The sequence below is a fragment of the Arvicola amphibius genome, chromosome 13 (genome assembly GCF_903992535.2).
Source record: "Arvicola amphibius chromosome 13, mArvAmp1.2, whole genome shotgun sequence".
NCBI lineage: Eukaryota > Metazoa > Chordata > Mammalia > Rodentia > Cricetidae > Arvicola > Arvicola amphibius.
The window spans coordinates 72934735-72955136 of NC_052059.1; the positions used below are offsets into that span (position 1 = coordinate 72934735).

A 20402-nucleotide genomic window follows, 5' to 3' on the forward strand; every position below is an offset into this window, starting at 1 on the left:
AGAACCAGGACTGGCTGCTCCCCCACTCTCCTTGCACATCTAGAGAATTTGAGAGCAGCATTCTAATGCCTGGCAAACACGAACCTTACAGTTCAACCCCTAGCTCTCCAGGCATCTCAACCAGGGGAAGCTTATTTCCCTACTGGATGGAGCATGGCTTCTGCACGTGTGTGAAGCCATCCCATGCATGAGTAGGAAGGAGGCTGCAGGAGCGCAACCGTGAGGCTCTCAGAGCAGAGCCCACTGAAACTGGCTCAAATTGGTTCCTCGGGAGCGCAGTCCCACCAGAAGATGACATTGCAGTGGGCACTGAACTCATGTAAGAAGGGCATGGAAGCTGCAGATGGCGCAGCACACCTCACTTCGACCTCCCCAGCTCTCAAGTCCGGATCGGGCGGTGACCGCCTGCACTCTTCCTTGTTAGGACCCTCAGCCCGGAGGTGGAGGGGGTGCACGTGACTCTACGTGCTGCGGCGCCCCGCCCCGTCGCGACGCGCGTGGCCTCGCCCATCCTGGCCGCGCGGGTGCCGTTGCGCCGCCTCCGCCGTTCCCGGCCCTCGCCTCTGGGGCTGCCCTGTACATTGCCTGACCCGTGGCCCGCCAGCTCTTTCTCGCCCGGTCCCAGCCGGACGGTCCGAGACAGCTCCCCCCGGGGGATCGTCGTGCCCTCAACCCCCGTGGCCCCTCCGGAGCAGGTGGGAGTGGGCGGCGGGCGGCGCGGCAAGGACAAGCGCAGCGGACAGCCCGGGCGGCGGCGGCGGGGTCCTGGCTGGGGGAGGCCAAGCTTGCGGCGGGGCGCAACGGTGTCTCCTTCACTTCGCCCTCCAGCCGCGTTGGCTGCAGCGCAATCGCCAGATAGCGGAGCGGCCTTAGCTGCGAGCGGAGCGGCGGCGGCAGCGCCCCTCAGGACACCCGCAGGTACTACGTCGTCCGCTTCACGCCGAGCCCGGGGCCTTGGCCGAGCGGGCCGCCTGAGCGGACTCGGGACAGCCCTGCTCCCCTAAGATGGCCGCACCGGCCCCAGCCCCCGGCCCCTTGCCCTTCTGTCTGAGATCCCCTGTGGGCCCTTTGATCGTCCCCTGACCGCACTTCTTGTCCCTACTACAGATCTCCTTTTTCCCGCGGCTTCGCTATGGCGGACTGTTGTGTACGGACATGCCCACGGCGTAAGTAGATCAATAGATATGTCGGCGGTGGGGCTCCCGTGTCCCCCTTTGGGAAACCACAGCCGGTCCCTCCGCGATCCACATGCCTGCAAGGATTCTGCTGACGGACACGGTGCTGGGCTGTTTGCAGATGGGGGCTCGCGCGCTGGGCGTTGGTTCTTAGCCGTACCCACCCTCTGCTATTGGATGTGTCATTTACAAATCCGAAAGCAAAAGAGAAACTACTAGTTGTTGAATTCCACTCTGGAGAATTAGATCAGTCACTTTGCAGGAGGAAGTAGTTCTCCGGCCTGCAGAGAGCGGTGCACTACAAGGTCATTACTCGTGTTCCTAAGGGCGTGGATGTGCTCTTTAGAATGAATGAGCTGCGGGAGCTCAGATTCCGTGCCCTTAAGCCTCCCTGCATTGGCGGAGTACTTGGGAGTCATATTAATGTGTTCAAAGTGCTACTTGATATTTAGTTGCCGTAGATACTTGACTGAAACATAGATGGTTGTATTTTACCCCCTATGTCTCAAGATGTTGTTTCCGCCTCCGTGCCTCAATGTTGGTTTTGTTCTTGGAAGACATACCAAGGGATTTGCTAGGGAAAATGTCTAAGTTTTAGTTTTTAATCTCAGTTAAATCAGTCAATCCCCTTGAATTCGGGCAAGTGTGTATACATGTACTAGCGTTGTGGGACTGGTTACATTGTTCAGGAATTAGATAGGCTACCCCCTACCCTATTAGAACAGTCTGGTAGAACTGCCCAAGTTTATATTACCACGTAGCTTTTAGGAGTAAACTTGTTACGGATGGCTATTTAGAGTCAATTTTGTCGTGGTTCTGGAGGCGTCAAAAACATAGTTCCCATTAGTCTGCTTCGATGTATTGGTCATAGTCCAATCATAATCCAGTCACATTAACTGTAGAACGTTTCTTTTCCCCAGCAATGTGTATCCCTCCATCCTATGCTGACCTTGGCAAAGCTGCCAGAGATACTTTCAACAAAGGATATGGTAAGGACTTTTGATTTTAACTTTTTTTTTTTTTTTTTTTTTTTTTTTTTTTTGCCACGCCTCATCTCTGGATGATTTTAGTTTAAGAGAGAAAATGTGTGCTTGGATCCCTTCAGGAAATTGACTTTGTTTTTCCAGACTGGATATCCTGATGGGTTAATGCTTTTTGCCAGATGTATTTTGTGTTATAGACTGCTACGCTGCATGCCAGGTGCATTTTGTGTTAAAGACTGCTACGCTGCACCCCGGTTTTTCAGCTTCAGGTCGAAGTTTACGAATTCTAACCTTTTAAGGGAAAAACTTGTACTTTTTTGTTCTGTGTTTTTTGAGATAGGGTTTCCTCTGTGTAGCCCTAGCTGTCCTGGAACTCACTTTGTAGACCAGGCTGGGTCTTGAACTCACAGGGATCCACCTGCCTCTGCCCCCAAGTGCTAGGATTAAAGGGTGTGTCCCCACCACCCGGCAAAAAGGCTTGTACTTTTATTCTCTTTAGTGACAGCTCAGGCCTTGGTTGAGCAGAGCGGCCCTGACTTAGTGTTTTCATTTTGTGTTTGTGACTCCTGGGAGGACTGAAGCCTTAAGGGGTTGTGGGCTTTTTAGAGTGAGTTTGAGATCTTGGAGACACACCTTTCTCCCACTCCTTTGGGATAAAGGTCCTTAATATGTAGCCCTAAACAATAGGGTATTCTGAGGAAGTGACTTTCTTATCTAACATTTAAAAAATGCTTGAAAAGGGTGTGTCAGGGGTGGAGCCAGTTACCTACCAGCCTCCGTTGTAGAACTGGTGGCTTTTTAGGTGTTCCTTTCCGCGCTGTGCACTGGTGCTTGCTTGTGTCCCTGGGCCCTGGGATTGTTTGGAATGTAATGTGAATGATGGGTGCACACCTGCAGAAGAGTCAAACCTGTGCTCTCTGTTTTTTGAAGGCTTTGGGTTGGTAAAGCTGGATGTGAAAACAAAGTCGTGCAGTGGTGTGGTAAGTGACTACGGAGTTCTCATGGGCCTTTTAATTTCTAATCCTGTAAATGTCTGCAGCTATTTTGCCTTAGGAACGCAGAGGTTATTTTTTTTTTTTTTTGGAGTGATTTACATGTAATCTGATTTATTGGCTTTGGATATGATTTCTGATTTTCATGTTTTCTTATATCCTCTCTACATATGTATTACTATGATTGTACAAAGAAGTTGGGAAATTTAGGTAGATTACAAACTTGAAGGCCAGAGGCTTGTAACCCTTTCTCCTCATAGTTCTGGGCTTAATAGTAACTGGCGTTTTGACCACACTGATGATTTAATATAATGGCTATATTCTATCAGTTATCCATAGAGATGTCTACATATGTCTATCCTAACTTGAATATCACTTAACGTGTTAATCCCTCCCAGCTGTCAAGAAAGGGATAAAGTAAAAGTATTGTGTGCTTTTTTTTTCCTCGAAAGGTTTTTGTTTTGAAATTTGGAGAAGGATGTGTTGTGTATATGCTAAACTATGTTTATGGGGCACTGTTGATAGTGCATACTTTTCTGTATATAACTGCTGTCTATTAAAGTTGTTCCTGGTGGGGTTTCTTAAAGCTCAGACCTGTTTTATTTATGGGGTCTTACATTTGTCCTGTCCTGTGCTTTCCTTAGTTTGCAAAGAAGTCTAAATGTTTAGTGATGGTTGAGTGACTAACTTAGCTGGGATAAGAGGCTATAGAATATTAATTAGCTGACAGTAAATATTTTCTACTGTTGCTGGAGATTGAACCCAGGGCCTTGCATCTCTATTATTAATCTTTATGTTCAGCCTACTGGGTTTTAAATGTTTGTGCATGTTACATTACCATAAAATAAACACCATTCTTTAAAACTTTCAGGTGGGGGTGTAAGGCAGTGCCTGAGGGCCGGTGCTGCAAGACAAACAAACACCCCCTCTAGTTGGTAGACAAGCTTTAAGCTGAGAGTATTCAGAGAATTGTATCAAGCACTAGATTTATAAGCCAAGATTCTTGTTGAAAAGGAAATGTTTATTGTAAAACACGGTTAGGGAAAGTTATTAAAAGTAAGTCTAAGATTTTGAAGGATATCTAGGAATTGGATCTAAGAAGGTATTGTTTTGTTTTGTTTTTTTCAAGACAGGGTTTCTTTGTAGTTTTGGAGCCTGTCCTGGAACTAGCTCTTGTAGACCAGGCTGGCCTCGAACTCGCAGAGATTCGCCTGCCTCTGCCTCCTGAGTGCTGGGATTAGAGTGTGCCACCACTGCCTGGCGAGGGTATGTTTTGTTTATACTTTCTGAGTAAAATTGGATAGTATTGGTGCTGTAATATACAAACCTACTCAAAATTAAATTCTATTAAAGCCATTTTCTTTATTGAACTGCAGAGATGTCAGTCTACCCAAACTGTAAAGCTAAGTTCGCAGTGATGGAGTGAGCTGCTTTATTGTTGGTTTCATCTGGCCCCGTTGTGCCACAGGTTGATGTTGACTTAGTTTCCTGAGCATTCATTGGCACACATTAGACTGGTCCAGTTGGTGGAGCTTGGGCCATTAATCATTGTCATGAGGGATTAAAAGCTGAGAAACCCTGTCTCAGGGAAACAGCCACAACGAAAACAACTGCTGCCCGTATCCATTTCCATTTCAGTTGTTTGCTGGAAGAACGTGCTTCACATGCATTTAATGTTATCCCGTTGTGTGATGTGCATGCGAAGCTACAAAGCTTTCTCTTTTGTCAGCTCTGTTGGATCATCCCACAGCAGGCTGTGCTGTTATGGTTGAGAAGGCAGACCTCCACAGTTAATTAAGGGTTTTCCTCGGTGCTTCTCAGTTAGCCAGTGACACCTCATCCCAGACTAGGACTCCTGACTTTATATCAAATGTTCTTTCCTAATATAACCCGGTGCAGTTTAGTTTATTTGGTTTTGGTTTTTCAAGACAGGGGTTTTTTTTTGTAGCTTTGGAGCCTGCCTGGCACTTGCTCTGTAGACCAGGCTGGCCTCAACTTCACAGAGATCCACCTGCCTCTGCCTCCCCAGTGCTGGCATTAAAGGTGTGCAACACCACCTGGCAGTTTCTAATATTTCTTAACTCTACAGGTATCACAATTTCTGATAAACTTAAAACAAAATTTAAGAGGCTGAAGAGATGGCTCAGTGGTTAAGAGCACTGGCTGCTCAGAGAACCCAGGTCCAATTCCCAGCACCCACATGACAGCTCACAACTGTCTGTATGTTACTCCACTTCCAAGGAATCTGATGCCTTCATACCAAATGCACATAAAATAAAGCTAAATAAATATTTGAAAATAATAATTAATAAAACAGCCTTCCAGTGACTAGGATGTAGCAACACTGATATAGGAACTGGAAGTTAGAACTTCGACAGACTGCTGAAAGGTTATATTTCTCCTTGGGCCGTTCACTCAGGTGTGATGCTTGGTAAAGACAGATCCTTAGGTCGCTTAGAAAATCCTGAGATACAGCCTCCCTGTGTTTCCCTTTCACTTGGTATGCAACAAGGGATTGGCAGGTGTGTTCTACACAAACCCCCGATTAAAACTGTTTTTTAAAAGATTTTTAATGAAAAGCTTTTTTTTAAAATTTATTTTACATGTATGAGTCTTTGCCTTTATGTCTTCTGTGTGCCTGTGGTGTCAGGTTTCTTGGAACTGGAGATACAGGTGATTGTGATTTGTCATGTGGATGCTGGGGACTGAATTTGGGTCTTCTGCAAGAAGTGTGCTTACTTACTGGCCATTTTTCCAGTTCTGAGGCTAAGCTTTTTATGATACTTTAGATTAGTTCCTGTTTTTTGTTTGTTTGCTTGTTTTGTTTTTGTTTTCTTTTTTGCTTACTACATACATAGTTTATATGTGTGATAAAAATCAAGAAGCTCCCCACTCCACTTTAAAAAGAATTTATTTTATTTGTATGGTTATCTTTTGACTGCCTGTGTATCTGCACCAAGTGTGTGCAGTACCCACAGAGGCGGTAGATACTCTGGACTCGAGTTATAGATTTAGCTGCCTGTCCGTGCTAGGAATCAAACCTGGGTCCTCTGTGAGAGCAACAGGTGCTCTTAACTACTTAGCCATCCATCTGGCCCCATGGAAATATGGTGAGTTGGGTGAGGTGTGGTGGTGTACACATTTAATCCCACCACTAGGGAAGCAGAGGCAGGTAGATTAGGCCAGCCTGGTCTACAAAGCGAGTTCTAGGACATCCAGGGCCACATAGTGAGACAAACCACAACAAAAAAAACAGTAAAAAGATGGTTTGAAAGTTGTTTGGAAAGGCATGAAACCTGGTGAAGACTCATTTCTAAAATATGGGTACTGGAGAGATGGTTTAGCAGTTAAGAGGGGGTGGTGCCCTTGCAGAAGACCCTACTTCATTTCCAAGCACCCACATGGTGGCTCCCACCTACCTGTGACTTGAGTTTTAGGGAAATCAGATTCCTCTGGCCTTCGTGGCATCTGTACTTCATATGCACATATATGCAAATTAAAAACAATTCTTTAAAAAGGAAAAAAGAAATAGACTATTTGGATTGTTGAATTTAAATTTTACTTAAAATTTTTCACATTTTGTGTGTGGATTATGTGTATGTGCAGGCATACATGGGTCATGTGGGTGGAGGTTAGAGGACAACTTGCAGGACTCTGTCCTCTCTTCCTGCCGTGTAGGCTTTAGAGATCGAAGTTAAGTCATCAGGCTTGACAGTAAGCCTTTCTATCCAGTGAGCATCTCAGCAGCCCTGAATACGTGATCTTTATTGACTAGTTAGAAACGTTAGCTGGCATTGTAGTGGCGTCAGTCGGTCGGAGGTAATTCTTCACTGTTGGGTTTGCTGTGGAAGTAGCATAGGATAAAGATAGAATGTTCTATAAATTAGGCAGTGGTTTCTTCAAGGCTTAGGAGAAGGAGGGTTCATGAGATTGTTTATTGTCTTGTTAGGAATTTTCAACATCTGGGTCATCTAACACGGATACTGGTAAAGTTAGTGGGACCTTGGAGACCAAATACAAATGGTGTGAGTATGGTCTGACTTTCACAGAGAAATGGAACACCGATAACACTCTGGGGACAGAGATTGCGATTGAAGACCAGGTAGTGTTTCACAAACTTGCTTTTGTGTATTTTTGTATTTCAAAAAGGAAATAAAGCTAAATATAAATTCTCATAAGCTCTTTTTCTCCTAAAATAGATCTGTCAAGGTTTGAAGCTGACATTTGATACTACCTTTTCACCGAACACAGGGTGAGTGTTTACATTGTCATGAAGTGCTTTGAACACAGGGTGAGCGTTTACATTGTCATGAACACAGGGTGAGCGTTCACATTGTCATGAACACAGGGTGAGCGTTTACATTGTCATGAACACAGGGTGAGTGTTCACATTGTCATGAACACAGGGTGAGTGTTCACATTGTCATGAACACAGGGTGAGCGTTCACATTGTCATGAACACAGGGTGAGCGTTTACATTGTCATGAACACAGGGTGAGTGTTCACATTGTCATGAACACAGGGTGAGCGTTCACATTGTCATGAACACAGGGTGAGCGTTTACATTGTCATGAACACAGGGTGAGCGTTCACATTGTCATGAACACAGGGTGAGTGTTCACATTGTCATGAACACAGGGTGAGCGTTCACATTGTCATGAACACAGGGTGAGCGTTCACATTGTCATGAACACAGGGTGAGCGTTTACATCGCCATGAACACAGGGTGAGCGTTCACATCGTCATGAACACAGGGTGAGCGTTCACATCGTCATGAACACAGGGTGAGCGTTCACATTGTCATGAACACAGGGTGAGCGTTCACATTGTCATGAACACAGGGTGAGCGTTCACATTGTCATGAACACAGGGTGAGCGTTCACATTGTCATGAACACAGGGTGAGCGTTCACATTGTCATGAACACAGGGTGAGCGTTCACATTGTCATGAACACAGGGTGAGCGTTCACATTGTCATGAACACAGGGTGAGCGTTCACATTGTCATGAACACAGGGTGAGCGTTCACATTGTCATGAACACAGGGTGAGCGTTCACATTGTCATGAACACAGGGTGAGCGTTCACATTGTCATGAACACAGGGTGAGCGTTCACATTGTCATGAACACAGGGTGAGCGTTCACATTGTCATGAACACAGGGTGAGCGTTCACATTGTCATGAACACAGGGTGAGCGTTCACATTGTCATGAACACAGGGTGAGCGTTCACATTGTCATGAACACAGGGTGAGCGTTTACATTGTCATGAACACAGGGTGAGCGTTCACATTGTCATGAACACAGGGTGAGCGTTCACATTGTCATGAACACAGGGTGAGTGTTCACATTGTCATGAACACAGGGTGAGCGTTCACATTGTCATGAACACAGGGTGAGCGTTCACATTGTCATGAACACAGGGTGAGTGTTCACATTGTCATGAACACAGGGTGAGTGTTCACATTGTCATGAAGTGCTTTGAACTTGAAGCACTCTTGTTCTCCGGAGAGAAGCAGCTTCACTTCAGTCATTCACTGCTGCTGTGGGCGCTGCTCGGCACTGGGCTCGCTCCAGAAATCGGCCTCTTCACTGTGGCAGTGCTAGTTGCTTCTTAGCGTTTATGACTGGTAGCTTTACAAAACTCCTCCCTGTCACCCTGTGGGTTTAATTTATTTGGTTGTTTTTAATCCTGAAATTTTCATACTGCAGTTTATTTAAATCTTTCATGCCCCCACCCCTTGTAGAGTTCGGTATATAAATATCTGTCACTAGCATCATTTTGAAACTAGTCTTTCCTTTTTTTCAGGAAGAAAAGTGGTAAAATCAAGTCTGCTTACAAGAGGGAATGTATAAACCTTGGCTGTGATGTTGACTTTGATTTTGCTGGACCAGCGATCCATGGCTCAGCTGTCTTTGGTTATGAGGGCTGGCTTGCTGGGTACCAGATGACCTTTGACAGTGCCAAGTCAAAGCTGACAAGGAGTAACTTTGCAGTGGGCTACAGGACTGGGGACTTCCAGCTACATACTAATGTGTGAGTATTCCTTTATAGGCTCTCAGGATGCTGTGGGATGTCATTTCTTTTGATCTGTTTTTAATTTAGAGAGTATCTGACATGGGGTAGTTTTAGGTGCTCCTCAGAGCACGTAGACACTGAGAGTGCCAGCTTGATTTGATGTCCCCGAGGCTTGAGATGTCCCTGAGGCTTGAGATGCTTTTTATCTTTAGGCCGGGTGGGGGAGGCTGGACTTTGACAGACTGCTCCCAGTGCTGCTGTCTCTGACAACGATGACCTAGGATGGGTGGGGTCCTGGTTTGATAGGATTATTTTAGCATCTACGAACATGTGGTGCTTTACATTTTTAATTTGGGAGGGAGAAGCGGCTGTATCTTCCTGAGATTGAGCCATCTTAGTGTACATAGTGAGTTCTAGGCTAGCCAGAACTACATAGTGAGCACCTTTCTCAATAAAGAAAAAAGAAAAAAATGGTGTGTTTTTTTTTTATACCTAACTCAAGTTAGATTACATAGAAAAGGACTTAACTTTTTTCCTCATAAAACAGTATATTGGTAAATAACAGAAGTACAAAAAAAACCCCATTTCCCATAATCCTACCAGCTAGACATAAAATTTTAAAATTTTTAAAAATTTATTCATTTGTTTTGTTAGAACATAAAAATGGAGGTTAACTGGAAAACTGAATGTCCCAGGAATTGAACTCAAGTCCTTAGGCTTGGTGGCAAGGGCCTTAAGACCCAGTAAGCCACCTGTCTGTCTCTCTCTGGTCCTAGTCCCATCAGCTACTCTCAAATATTGCATGAAGACTTCTTATTAATTTTGAAAGCTTGGTCTTAGCTTAGGCTTGTTTCTAACTAGTTCTTGTAACTTAACACATTTCTATTAACCTACAAGCTGTCATGTGGTTTTACTTCTATGTTTGTTCCCTCTGCATCTGGTTGGTGACCCCCCCCCCTCCTTTCTTCCAGAGTTCCCCTGTCCAGAATTTCCACCTAAACCTCCTTCCTTGCTGTTGGCTGTTTAGCTTTTTATTAAATCAGTCACAGTGACATATTTTTACACAGTGTAATCTCAGCTCTGCCTAGCCTGAAATTTACTACCTTGATATATACACTTTGTTTTGGTGAACATTTTTGTGTGGGTGCATGTGTATGTGTGTGGTACCGCTGGGAGTTGAATACAGGGATTCATCCATGCTAGGCAATACTCTGTCATTGCTCCTAACCCTCTGCTCTGTGTGTGTGCTGCACACCTCAATCCTAGCGTTTAGGAAATAGAGGCAGAAGATCTCTGTGAGTTTGAAGCCAGCCTGCTCTACAGAATGAGTTCCAGGATAGGCTCCAAAGCTACAGAGAAACCCTGTCTCAAAAAACCAAACCAAACAAAACATGAGGCTGGGCTGGAGTGATGCCACAGCAGTTAAAAGAGCACTGGCTACTCTTCCAGAGGACCCAGGTTCAATCCCCAGAACCCACATGGCAGCTCACAACTGTTGGTTACTCCAGTTCCAGGGGATCAGTCACCGCTATACAGACGTATATGCAGGTAGAACACCAGTATACATAAAATAAAATAAATCATTAAAAACATGAGACTGGGGCAGAAGGATTGCTGTGAATCTTGCCTGGGCTACAGAGTAAGACTCATCTGTCTCAACCAAACCAGAAAGGACTTTGAAGTTTTCAGTAGAACCTTAAAGACCAGCTCTTGCATACTAGGCAAGCCTCCTACCACTAGGCCACCTGCTCAGTGCTAGTAGTCGTTTATATTAACATGAATGCTACAGTATTACCCTGTGCCTTAGAAACGGTTACATTATCTATTCTAGATTCTAATTCAAAATATCTTGTAGCAATAATGGGACAGAATTTGGAGGATCAATTTATCAGAAAGTGTGCGAGGATTTCGATACCTCGGTAAACCTTGCTTGGACTTCAGGTACCAACTGCACTCGTTTTGGCATTGCAGCTAAATACCAGTTGGATCCTACTGCTTCCATTTCTGTGAGTACTTCTTCAGCTCAGAATGGGGTTTTGTGTGGGAATTACTCTGGGTATGTTGGATGCTGTGGAAAGCTTACCTGGGAGTCACACAGTCCCATGTTGACACATGTACTGAGATTAGAGTTGGAATGCTGCTTTTCCTGTGAAAATTGGGATAGAGGTTTGATTTTCTAGCTCACTGGTGATTTGGATGAGAATGGCCTCCATATGGTAATAGATTTGAATGCTTGGTGGGACAGATTACCAGGTGTAACCTTGTTGAAGTGTGTCACTTGGGGCAGGTTTTGAGGCTTCAAAAGCCCAGTCATTCCCTGTTAACTTTTTCTGCTTGTGCCTGCCTGCCTGCTGCCCAGCTTCCCATTGTGATGGTCGTGGACTCTCTGAAACCAGGAGCCCCAGATTAAATGCTCTCTTTATAACTCACCCTGGTCACGGTGTCTCCACCGCAGCAGACAAGCAAACTAAGACAGTCAGACGCTGACTCGAGTCTGAGATGCTGGGTTAGTGTTGCCAACACCCTGAGCCCCCAGCCTGGCTGAGCTCCAGGTACCCATGTCTGGGTCCTGGGTTGTTTGTACTTGTGTTGGGGAATAATAATAGTATTTTTGATTTCATCTTTTTTTGTGGTTTATGAAGTCAGATTTGGTCTGAAAGGTCACTTAAGAAAGAGACTAGACTTTGGCAAGAGAAAGGATTTAATATTAGTGTTGCTGGTGGTGGGGATGGGGAGGAAAGCCAGGACTGGACCAGTGCCTGTCTGGGTGAGCAGAACATCTTCCTGGGACTGTTGGCCTAAGAACCTGCACTTCCAGAACCTACAACCCCCCCTCTTCTAAGGCCAGAGCAAGATGGTTGGCCACTCTTGTCTGATTCTTGGCTCTTTCTTTGTTTACGTCTTTAGTCAAACATAGTGGCTTGGGTAGAAGTGCGTGTGCTGTGAGGGTAGGGGATTGACTTCCATTCCTGGCAGATCAGCAGTGATACTGGGTGTCAGGGACTGTCTGGACTGTCTGGACTAGGGATGACAGGGAGTTAACAGTCCAGGAGAGTTACTGCTATTACATAAACTACTCTTGATCCACGAGGGCTTGTGTTTCAATACCTTAAGCAGGTATGTTTTAGTCCCATCTTTGCTTTATGATAAAACATTTATGATCAGACACAGTGTAAAGTGAAAAATACCCAGAATGCTTCTCCCTTTGATAAGTCAGTGACACATTTACGACTCCCGCTGTGTCTGACTACACCAGTAAAGCACTCTGCTCAGCACACCGTCCTCTCTCACATTGCTGTTCTTCAGATGTGTGCTTGTGGCACCATAACAGATTAGATGTCCGTGGTAGAAACCCCTTTCTGCTAATAGTGTCCATGGGAAAAGGTGGCTTGGGATCTAGGTGTCATTGAGTGACTGCTGCCAGTCATTGTGGAATCATGACAGCGTTTCCCATCAAGTAGAGCTGTTGATGGCCCAGTGGAGCAGCCTGAACGCATAGGCTTTATCTGATTGCGTTTTGATTTTATACATCACAAGAAGAGTCAGTCATTCCAGATCTGTTGTGCTCGCAGCAAGATGTTAGCTTTATTTTGTAGCTCCCAGGATACTGAAGAGCCCAGTTGTCTGTCTAGGCTCTGGAATTGGCAGTAAGTTACAGGTGTATCTGTCCTGGTCTCCAGGCTGCATGTGTCCTGTATAGTACCATCACATCTGCAGGTAACAGCATTAGGATGCAGTGTGGAAGGATTGGACGTGTGTGAGCATCTAGCTGGGGTAGTGGAGACTTGTGCTTGGAGGAGCTGCTGCTTAGCATATTTGCTCTCCAGCATTCCTGTCAACCCTTGAAGTCTGTGACCTAAATCCTAGATTGTCAGGGCATATAAGGAATTGGTAAACTTCCCCATTGGAGCCTCATGAGGCCCCAACTAGTTATAGCCCAAATCCAGCAGCTGAGAGTTAAGAGTGTGAAGAAGGGATTAAGCTTTGGGATCTGAGGAAGAACCCTGGGAGTGGTGATGTGTGGAAAGCCACAGCTTATAAATTCCTCATGTACATTCCACAGATGGCTTTCGCCTCTAGTGGGCCTGGTAGGCGTCATCAGCCACGTAGTAGCTTTTGTCACAGATAGACTCCACAAGGTGACTTTTTGAGTGGTCTTTCTATTGTGTGGATAATAGGGGTCTCCGTATACATCCCAAGGGGTGTAAAATGTGTTGTTGGACCCTAATGACAATTTGGCTTTGAGTTAATGTCTAATTTTAAGTTGCACTTGGTGTTTGCTTAATTCACGATACTAAATTTTAGTATCCCATTGAGTTAAAGCCCTGGGCTCTATAGTTCCATGATGGGGAATACCCAAGAGCTTTGCTCCCTTCAGAAATGTTTTTCTTTTTTTCTAGGCAAAGGTCAACAACTCTAGTTTAATTGGAGTGGGTTATACTCAGACTCTGAGGCCTGGTAAGTATTGTTAATAAAGTAGGATTGTTTTTACAACCTCCCTCCCCTTTTAAATAAGATTCATTCGTTTTAAGTGTCTGGGTGCTCTGCCTGCTTGAATGTCCACACTAGAAACGGGCATTGGATCCCATGGGACAACAGATACAGACAGTTGTGAGCCACCATGTGGGTGCTGGGAATTGAACCCAGGACCTCTTCTATCAAAATTAATCAATCCCTCCCTCCCCCGACTTCTTCCTTCCTTCCTTCCTTCCTTCCTTCCTTCCTTCCTTCCTATTTTTTTTTTTTTTTTTTTTTTTTTTTGGTTTTTCGAGACAGGGTTTCCCTGTAGTTTCTAGAGCCTGTCTTGGAACTAGCTCTGTAGACCAGGCTGGCCTCGAACTCAGAGATCCGCCTGCCTCTGCCTCCCGAGTGCTGGGATTAAAGGCGTGCGCCACCGCCGCCCGGCTCTTCCTTCCTATTTTTCTAGACAGGGTTTCTCTGTGTATCTTTGGTTGTCCTGGAACTCATCTCTGTAGACCAGGCTGGCCTCGAACTCAGATCCGCCTGCCTCTGCCTCCCTAGTGCTGGGATTAAAGGTGTGTGCCATCACCCCTGCCTAAAATTAATTTTTTTTAGTTTATTGTTTTGTAAACCTTTCAAGCCTATAGTGGGTTGACACTCCCCTCCTGGGAAGTTGCAGCTTGTCTCCCCCTTGCTCTGTATAGTGAGGAGGCGGCCTGAATAAGCACAGCTGCCTTCCTCATTCTATAGAGCCCACTCCTGACCATCTGACCCATTGTGTAGTTTTCCCAGTGTCTAAATGGTGTCTTGGACCAGAGTTTACTTGGTGCTTTGGCTGGTCTGTCTCTGCATCCCCTTGAGGCACAGGGGATTCCAGAGCAGCTTCTGGGTCATATGCAGGCAGATTGTCACTCAGTGGGTCTGAGGTGGAGAGCTCTGGAGCGCTTAGAGCAGTTGACCAATAAGGTCTCAAAGCAGCCCAACATTTGTAGTGGGCACTAACAACCAGTTCCTGCTGACATACCTGGCACCCTTCTTACATCAGCATTACCTACCTAGCTAATGTGTGCTTCCCACTCGCCCCAGAGCTCTCTTTAGGATTCAGTTACAATCTGGTTTTTGCAGAGGTGTCTAGTCTGGGTAGTATAGTGACCATGATTTTGGCTTAGAACGCTTTGAACTTATTACCGACCTTTTGAGGTCTCAGGTGTACATTTCCCATAATTGCTAGTATTCATGGTTCATCCAGTGCCTTTGGGATTAGTATGGTAGCTGTGGGCTTAGGAAGTAGGCGGGGGTGTGTGTGTGTGTGTGTGGAGGGTTGAGTGGTTGTCAGGGCCATCATGGTGGTTTGCTTTGTTTACAGGTGTGAAGCTTACACTGTCTGCTCTGGTAGATGGGAAGAGCTTTAATGCTGGAGGCCACAAACTTGGGCTTGCCTTGGAACTGGAGGCTTAATCCAGTTGAAAGAAACCTCTGGGAACGGATATCAGAAGATTTGGCCTTAATATATTTCCATGTGACCAGCAGGCTCCGCCCCTTCCCCCCAGAAGGTGATCAAATCAAAGGATGATTAAACAAGAGCTGTATTTTAAATATTTAGACAGTTTCCTGTTGGCTGGTTATCAGTGCTGCGGTCGTGCAGCCACCATACATTATTTAAATGTATTTACTGTTAAATGTCCTACCCACCAGTGATGAAATAGACGTTTATGAAAACCGTGCCATGGTGTGCATGTTTGTTTTATGTTCTTTTAACATTGACTATTGTACTGAATGAGATGGATCAGTGGATGTTTTAAGCTGAGGTAAAAGATTTTCTTTTGTTATATTCAGCCATCATTAGAATTACTTTGATAATCCCCAAACATGACAAATTATGAATAAACAAGTGTACATAACTAATGACTCCACGTATGTGCAGTTACAGATTGGCCAGCCAGGGTCTAACCTTGGCTAATACTTTCTTCTGGTGAGCAGTTTGCTCTTTACCTAAGTCTGTGCAACCAAATTCCTGTCTCCTTAGCATAATTCCACGAGGTCTTTGAGACTACAATAAAATCAGAGGATACATACTTTAGCATTCTTCAGTTTCTAAGTTTGTGCACAATTAGAGTGAATCACTGTTAACCCATGCATGATGCAGCAGTGGTGCTGAATGGTTAAACAGGCATGCCATCCCCTGAGCCCCAGCTATAGACACTGGAGGAAGTCCTAGGTAGGTGTGGAAGAGCAGTGAGGGACGAGAGGGCTGGGAGAGGAGGAAGTGGGCACCAGCAGGAAGTCAGCGCTCTTTCCAGATAAACACTGAAAAGCAGAGAACCCCTTTCGCCATCGTTTGGGTGATCTGTAGGACCCAATGATTTGAAAAGCACAAGCTTCCCTGGGGAGGAGGTCCATCAAAGGTTGAGAGGGAGAATCACAGATGAAGAGCTTAGAGTTCAGTTGAAGCTTTGGAGTACTTAGGACTTCCCCTAGAAATGGTGCATGTGGAGAACCTCTAGGAAAAGGACTAGAATATAGAACTTTGCCTTGCCAAATGGGGCCTGAGAGGGTTGCCTTCCAGCGCCACTGTATGTCCTAAGGGATTGGCGGGGGTGGGGTGGCGTGGCCATGTGAATCAAGACTGATTCTTGAAAGGTTCTGTCCCCAAGCACCTATCTCTTTGGAAGGCAACAGGTTGAAATTTGAGTCTGGATCCATTGCTTGGTAAGAAGGAACTATGAAAGTTACCCAAACTAACATGAAAGCAGTGCTCACCCCTTGGGTGGCCTAGCACCCCTTACCTAACAAGTGCATTTCATGCTGCATTTGGGAGTTCACCTGGTGGTTCTGTGGGCTAGTGTGTGTACACAATGTGGGTACCCAAAGTGGACTGGACCAGGTCTCCTGTGTGCACTTGAATATGTACTCTAGGGAGGGAGGGGTGGGCACAGCTAGTTTCCTGGAGGTTGTGGAGAACACGTACATGGCAGGGGCTGTGGGGCCTGGACAGACTCAGCTGTGGGCTCATGAAGCTGCACTTGGTGCAGTGTTGAAGCGTGAGGAGCAGCTTCTAGGTGTGCGTCACCAGGGTCTTACTTAACCCGTAGGTGGCAAACCTGTAGTGTCCAGAAAGTGCCCTTTTTGCCTGAGTTCTTGAGGCAGTGTGTGTGTAAAGAACTTTACTCTCAAGCTGGGCAGTTGTGAGGCTCAAAGGCCCAGGTCAGTCAAAGTTGGCTCCTTCACTGCCCACCCCCAAAGGACAATGTTGGAAAAGCCTCAAGTTCCTGAGGTGCCTTGAACAAGGCCCACTGCCTGCTGTCCTGTCCGTTTACACCTTGAACCAGGCCCACTGCCTGCTGTCCTGTCCGTTTACACCTTGAACAAGGCCACTGCCTGCTGTCCTGTCCGTTTACACCTTGGACATCAGTTCCCTCCCTTGGACCTTGAGTGGGGGGAGCAGAAATTTGAGCCAACTTTAGGTCCTCAGGGCTAGGCCAAGAGTTGGTTCTCAGTTGATGGTCACTGACGAGGACTTGAATTGCACACAGGAGAGGTTGGGGAGGCGACAGCCCTGTGAAACCATGCGTAGACTGCCAGCGGATCTGTCTTTGCTACAAAAGGACCCAGAACCAGGCTGCTCTCTTGCAGGGATCTATCTTGTCAGGCCCCAGGTGTGGTGTCTCCAGGAGCCTGTGGGTGGGAGGCAGGAGACATCCCTTACGTCTAGCCCTCATAACCTGTCGGGACTCTGCTCAATGCAATCAGATAGGGCCACAAGCCTTGGTGCCAGGGAGACTGCTTTGTTGGAAAAGCTGACTTCCTGTAGGGATTACCACCTAATAAACGGCAGATAGGGATGCTCAGAAAATGGTGTGTCCTAGTCCTTTTATTGTCAGGTTTAAAACTAGGGTCACTGGCTGGGGTTCTTAGATCTTGAAGACCAAGGAGAGCCCGTCACCCAGGGGCAGGAGGCTGATGTAGACTCTGGCGTCTCGCAGGATGCGCTCATTCAGGTTCCGCACGCACTCAGCAGCCTTGTCCCTGGGTTTAGGTTGCAGCACCTCTCCGCACCACAGGACCTGTGGAGGGAGGGGCGGGCCATCGGGAGTGGGGGGCGGGGGACGGTGCCTACGGTGTTCTGGGCGGAATTTTGGGACGGGAGGAGCCGATACCAGCGGGAACGGAGCCCTGAGAGGGAGCCGTCTAGCTTTCTTCGCTAGTCCTTACTCTGAGCACGGCGAGCACGCCTCCAGGGCGTAGCAGCTGCAGGCAGCGTTCGTAGTAGGCGGTGCAGTTCTCCTTGTCCGCGTCCACCACCGCTACATCGAAGGTTCCGGCCTCTCCCGCCGCCAGGAGCTCATCTTGCGGGACAGAGCAGGTGCAGCTGAGCTGCGGTTCGGTGGCAGGAAGCCCCTGCCCAAGGTTCAGGGTCGCCAAGCTTGGTCCCCCAGGTTGGACAGTGCAGATGGGGCCCCTCCTGCGCCGGTGCTCACCTAAAGTCTGCAGGGCGGGCTGCAGCCGAAGGTCGATCTTGTGCTCTGCTTCGGCCTGCGGAAGGAGGCCAGTCAGACCGGCATGCCCCCGAATCCCCGAGCACGCGCACGCACCCGCAAATGTGGGACTCTCACCTGCTTCCACAGGGGCCGCCCCAGCTCCGGGGGCTCCGTGTCCACCTCGCAGGTCACCACGCGGCCAGCCTCGGGAAGCGCCAGGGCTAGCGCCAGGGCGGAGTAGCCCGTGAAAGTACCTGTGGACCGGTACACTCACAGGCTCAGTCCAGGGTGCGGGGCGGGACCTGTGAGCCGGGTTCCCAGCGACCCTGGCTGTGCGTCCCTACCCAGGTCCAGAGCTTTCTTGGCCTTGATGAGCCGCGCCAGGTTGGCCAGAAGCTGGGCCTGCTCACAGGTCATCATGGAATCCCCCTGCGGCTGCTTCAGGGTCAGCTGTGTGTGGGGAGAGGGTGGTACAGTTCCTGCCAATCACCCACCCCCGCACAGATTTTGAATCCTGCAGGGGCGCGGTGGCAGGTGTGGCCAAGAGGGGACAGGTCTCAGGGAACCCGGAAGCCCAGTGTGGGTCTCTGCCCCACCCAAGGTCACACAGCCACGTGAGATCCACCACGCTAGGAAATGAGGAGCCTGCTCTGGTCCCCCATTCCTACTGACCAGTCGTAGGCTCCGCAGCGCCGGGTGCTCCCGCATGGAGCGGCTCAGCAGATACTGCCACAGGGGACTGTCCTCGGGGGGCAGCAGGCGCTGTTGTCTGGATCCCCACGGAGGCCACCGTCTCCCTGCCGGGGAAAGGGTGCCAGATCAGGGCCTGGGGTTCTGACAGGGTTCTCGGGCTCTGCTCAGCGCCCTCCCATTCCCGGGACTGCCGCAGCTCACCCAGCAACAGACCAGTGGCGAAGGCGGCGCCCAGTGCGGCCGAGCCCAGGGCCAGCACCGCGGGAACAGATAGCCGAGGCAGTGACTGGGCCATGGTGTGGGTAGCAGGCGGCGGCGGCGGCGGCGGCGATCACGTGTGCTGGAGTAGCGGGGATGAGACTGGGACTATCAGGCCGACTGGGCTCCACCTTGTCCAGGCCTGCCGGAAGAGCCACGGCCTTCGGGCACCATCTGGTGACACATCGCCGAATTGCAAGATCGGGCTGGGAGAACTGCGCGCCACCCGGTGGCCGCATGTAGAACTGCGTGGGGCCAGAGAGCAAGCTCTGAGTCTGGGGTTCTTAATGGTGTATGCAGTGAAATCGCCCTCTCCTGGCTGCCTTTGTTGCTGAGGCTCCCAAGAAATATGTGAGCATGGGGAGCCCCCCGGGGTGGTTAAAACGACCGTGTGTCCAAGGGAGAAGTTCAGAGAGACTTGAGGGACACATCCTGGAGAGGTACCCAAGTTGAGGGAACCAAGGACCTGGTTTGGAGATAGACTGGGCTTCAGGATCCCTGGGGGTGGGAGGGAGTTAGTGGGTTCTAAGACTGGGGTGCTGGGTGTAGAATTTTGTGCCTATCCGTCTGAGTCTCAGTTTCCTTTTTGTAAAGCAGGGGTTACAGTCTTACCATGAAAGGCGGCAGATTTCTCACACACACAATAGTGGTAGCTGTTGCTTTGGCCATTGGCCAGAGAGGACATCTGAGTTCCCCTTGCAGAGCTACCAGACCAGTACTCCCTAGGCATTTATTGAATACCTACTGTATGCTGAGCTCTGGTGGAAGACAGCTGTGGTTTGGGCTTGGAGACAACTGGACAGGCCCCACCCAGTGTTACTAGATCCTTTTCTACACAGTGAAATCATGACCGGTCCTCACTGCCACAGCCCTGGATGGGGTTGCGAACAAAAGCACAGGCACAAGCTATCAGTGCTATCTTTACAAGACTTGCTGCAACCCTCAGGGTCCCTGAGGCGCTTGCCATGGAAGCCGGTTTCGTAACAATACTGGCCAGGCTCGGAGACCATCCGAAGGCAGGCAAACTGGTGCAGGATGCGTGAGGGGCCCCAGTCAGGTCACCTAGAGCTGAGTGGCTGGAATCCGGGGCCGCAGGAGGTAAGGGCAGGGGTTCAGGGCCAGGGAGCATCCCCTCCATTTTCAATTAGGGTAGATAGGCTTCTTGACCTATCGGTGTCTGTCCCTGGCACAGAGCTTTCTTTAGGTGCGTGGTGAGCTTTCCCAGCTGCTCCTGAAACCCACCCCTAGGACAAACTCTTTGTCCTCATTACTCTGAACATCCCCTTTGATCCTGAAAATATCTCTAAGTTTGAGCCATGTTCTCCAGGTAAGGACAGTGGAAGAG

The 20402-nt window shown here is 48.1% G+C and overlaps 2 protein-coding genes across 2 annotated transcripts; one reads left to right on the plus strand and one right to left on the minus strand.

The window, feature by feature from the left end:
- The first annotated feature begins 612 nt into the window (after positions 1 to 612).
- Vdac2 (voltage dependent anion channel 2) lies at positions 613 to 15529 on the plus strand. Its single transcript, XM_038310229.1, has 10 exons — positions 613 to 918; positions 1108 to 1166; positions 2096 to 2164; positions 3089 to 3138; positions 7100 to 7252; positions 7350 to 7402; positions 8958 to 9185; positions 11023 to 11173; positions 13568 to 13625; positions 14995 to 15529. Exons 2-10 carry the CDS (start codon positions 1133 to 1135, stop codon positions 15084 to 15086), a joined length of 888 nt encoding a protein of 295 aa, XP_038166157.1. The 5' UTR covers positions 613 to 918; positions 1108 to 1132; the 3' UTR covers positions 15087 to 15529.
- A 1952-nt stretch (positions 15530 to 17481) lies between these two features.
- On the minus strand, positions 17482 to 19177 carry Comtd1 (catechol-O-methyltransferase domain containing 1). The gene is made up of 7 exons (XM_038310449.1): positions 19001 to 19177; positions 18779 to 18903; positions 18451 to 18556; positions 18242 to 18360; positions 18107 to 18161; positions 17841 to 17974; positions 17482 to 17692 (listed from the first exon to the last, which is right to left on the minus strand). Exons 1-7 carry the CDS (start codon positions 19092 to 19094, stop codon positions 17540 to 17542), a joined length of 786 nt encoding a protein of 261 aa, XP_038166377.1. The 5' UTR covers positions 19095 to 19177; the 3' UTR covers positions 17482 to 17539.
- Between the last annotated feature and the right edge of the window lie 1225 nt (positions 19178 to 20402).

Excerpts from the sequence above, each read along its gene's own strand:
- Comtd1 (XM_038310449.1), bottom strand. The coding sequence starts at position 19,094 with ATGGCCCAGTCACTGCCTCGGCTATCTGTTCCCGCGGTGCTGGCCCTG. Across the intron at positions 18,557-18,778 it reads CGCTGCGGAGCCTACGACTG|CTGACCCTGAAGCAGCCGCA; the intron begins GTCAGTAGGAAT and ends CCCCACACACAG. Across the intron at positions 18,361-18,450 it reads CAAGAAAGCTCTGGACCTGG|GTACTTTCACGGGCTACTCC; the intron begins GTAGGGACGCAC and ends ACCGGTCCACAG.
- Vdac2 (XM_038310229.1), top strand. The coding sequence starts at position 1,133 with ATGGCGGACTGTTGTGTACGGACATGCCCACGGC. Across the intron at positions 7,253-7,349 it reads AGATTGCGATTGAAGACCAG|ATCTGTCAAGGTTTGAAGCT; the intron begins GTAGTGTTTCAC and ends CTCCTAAAATAG. Across the intron at positions 11,174-13,567 it reads ATCCTACTGCTTCCATTTCT|GCAAAGGTCAACAACTCTAG; the intron begins GTGAGTACTTCT and ends CTTTTTTTCTAG.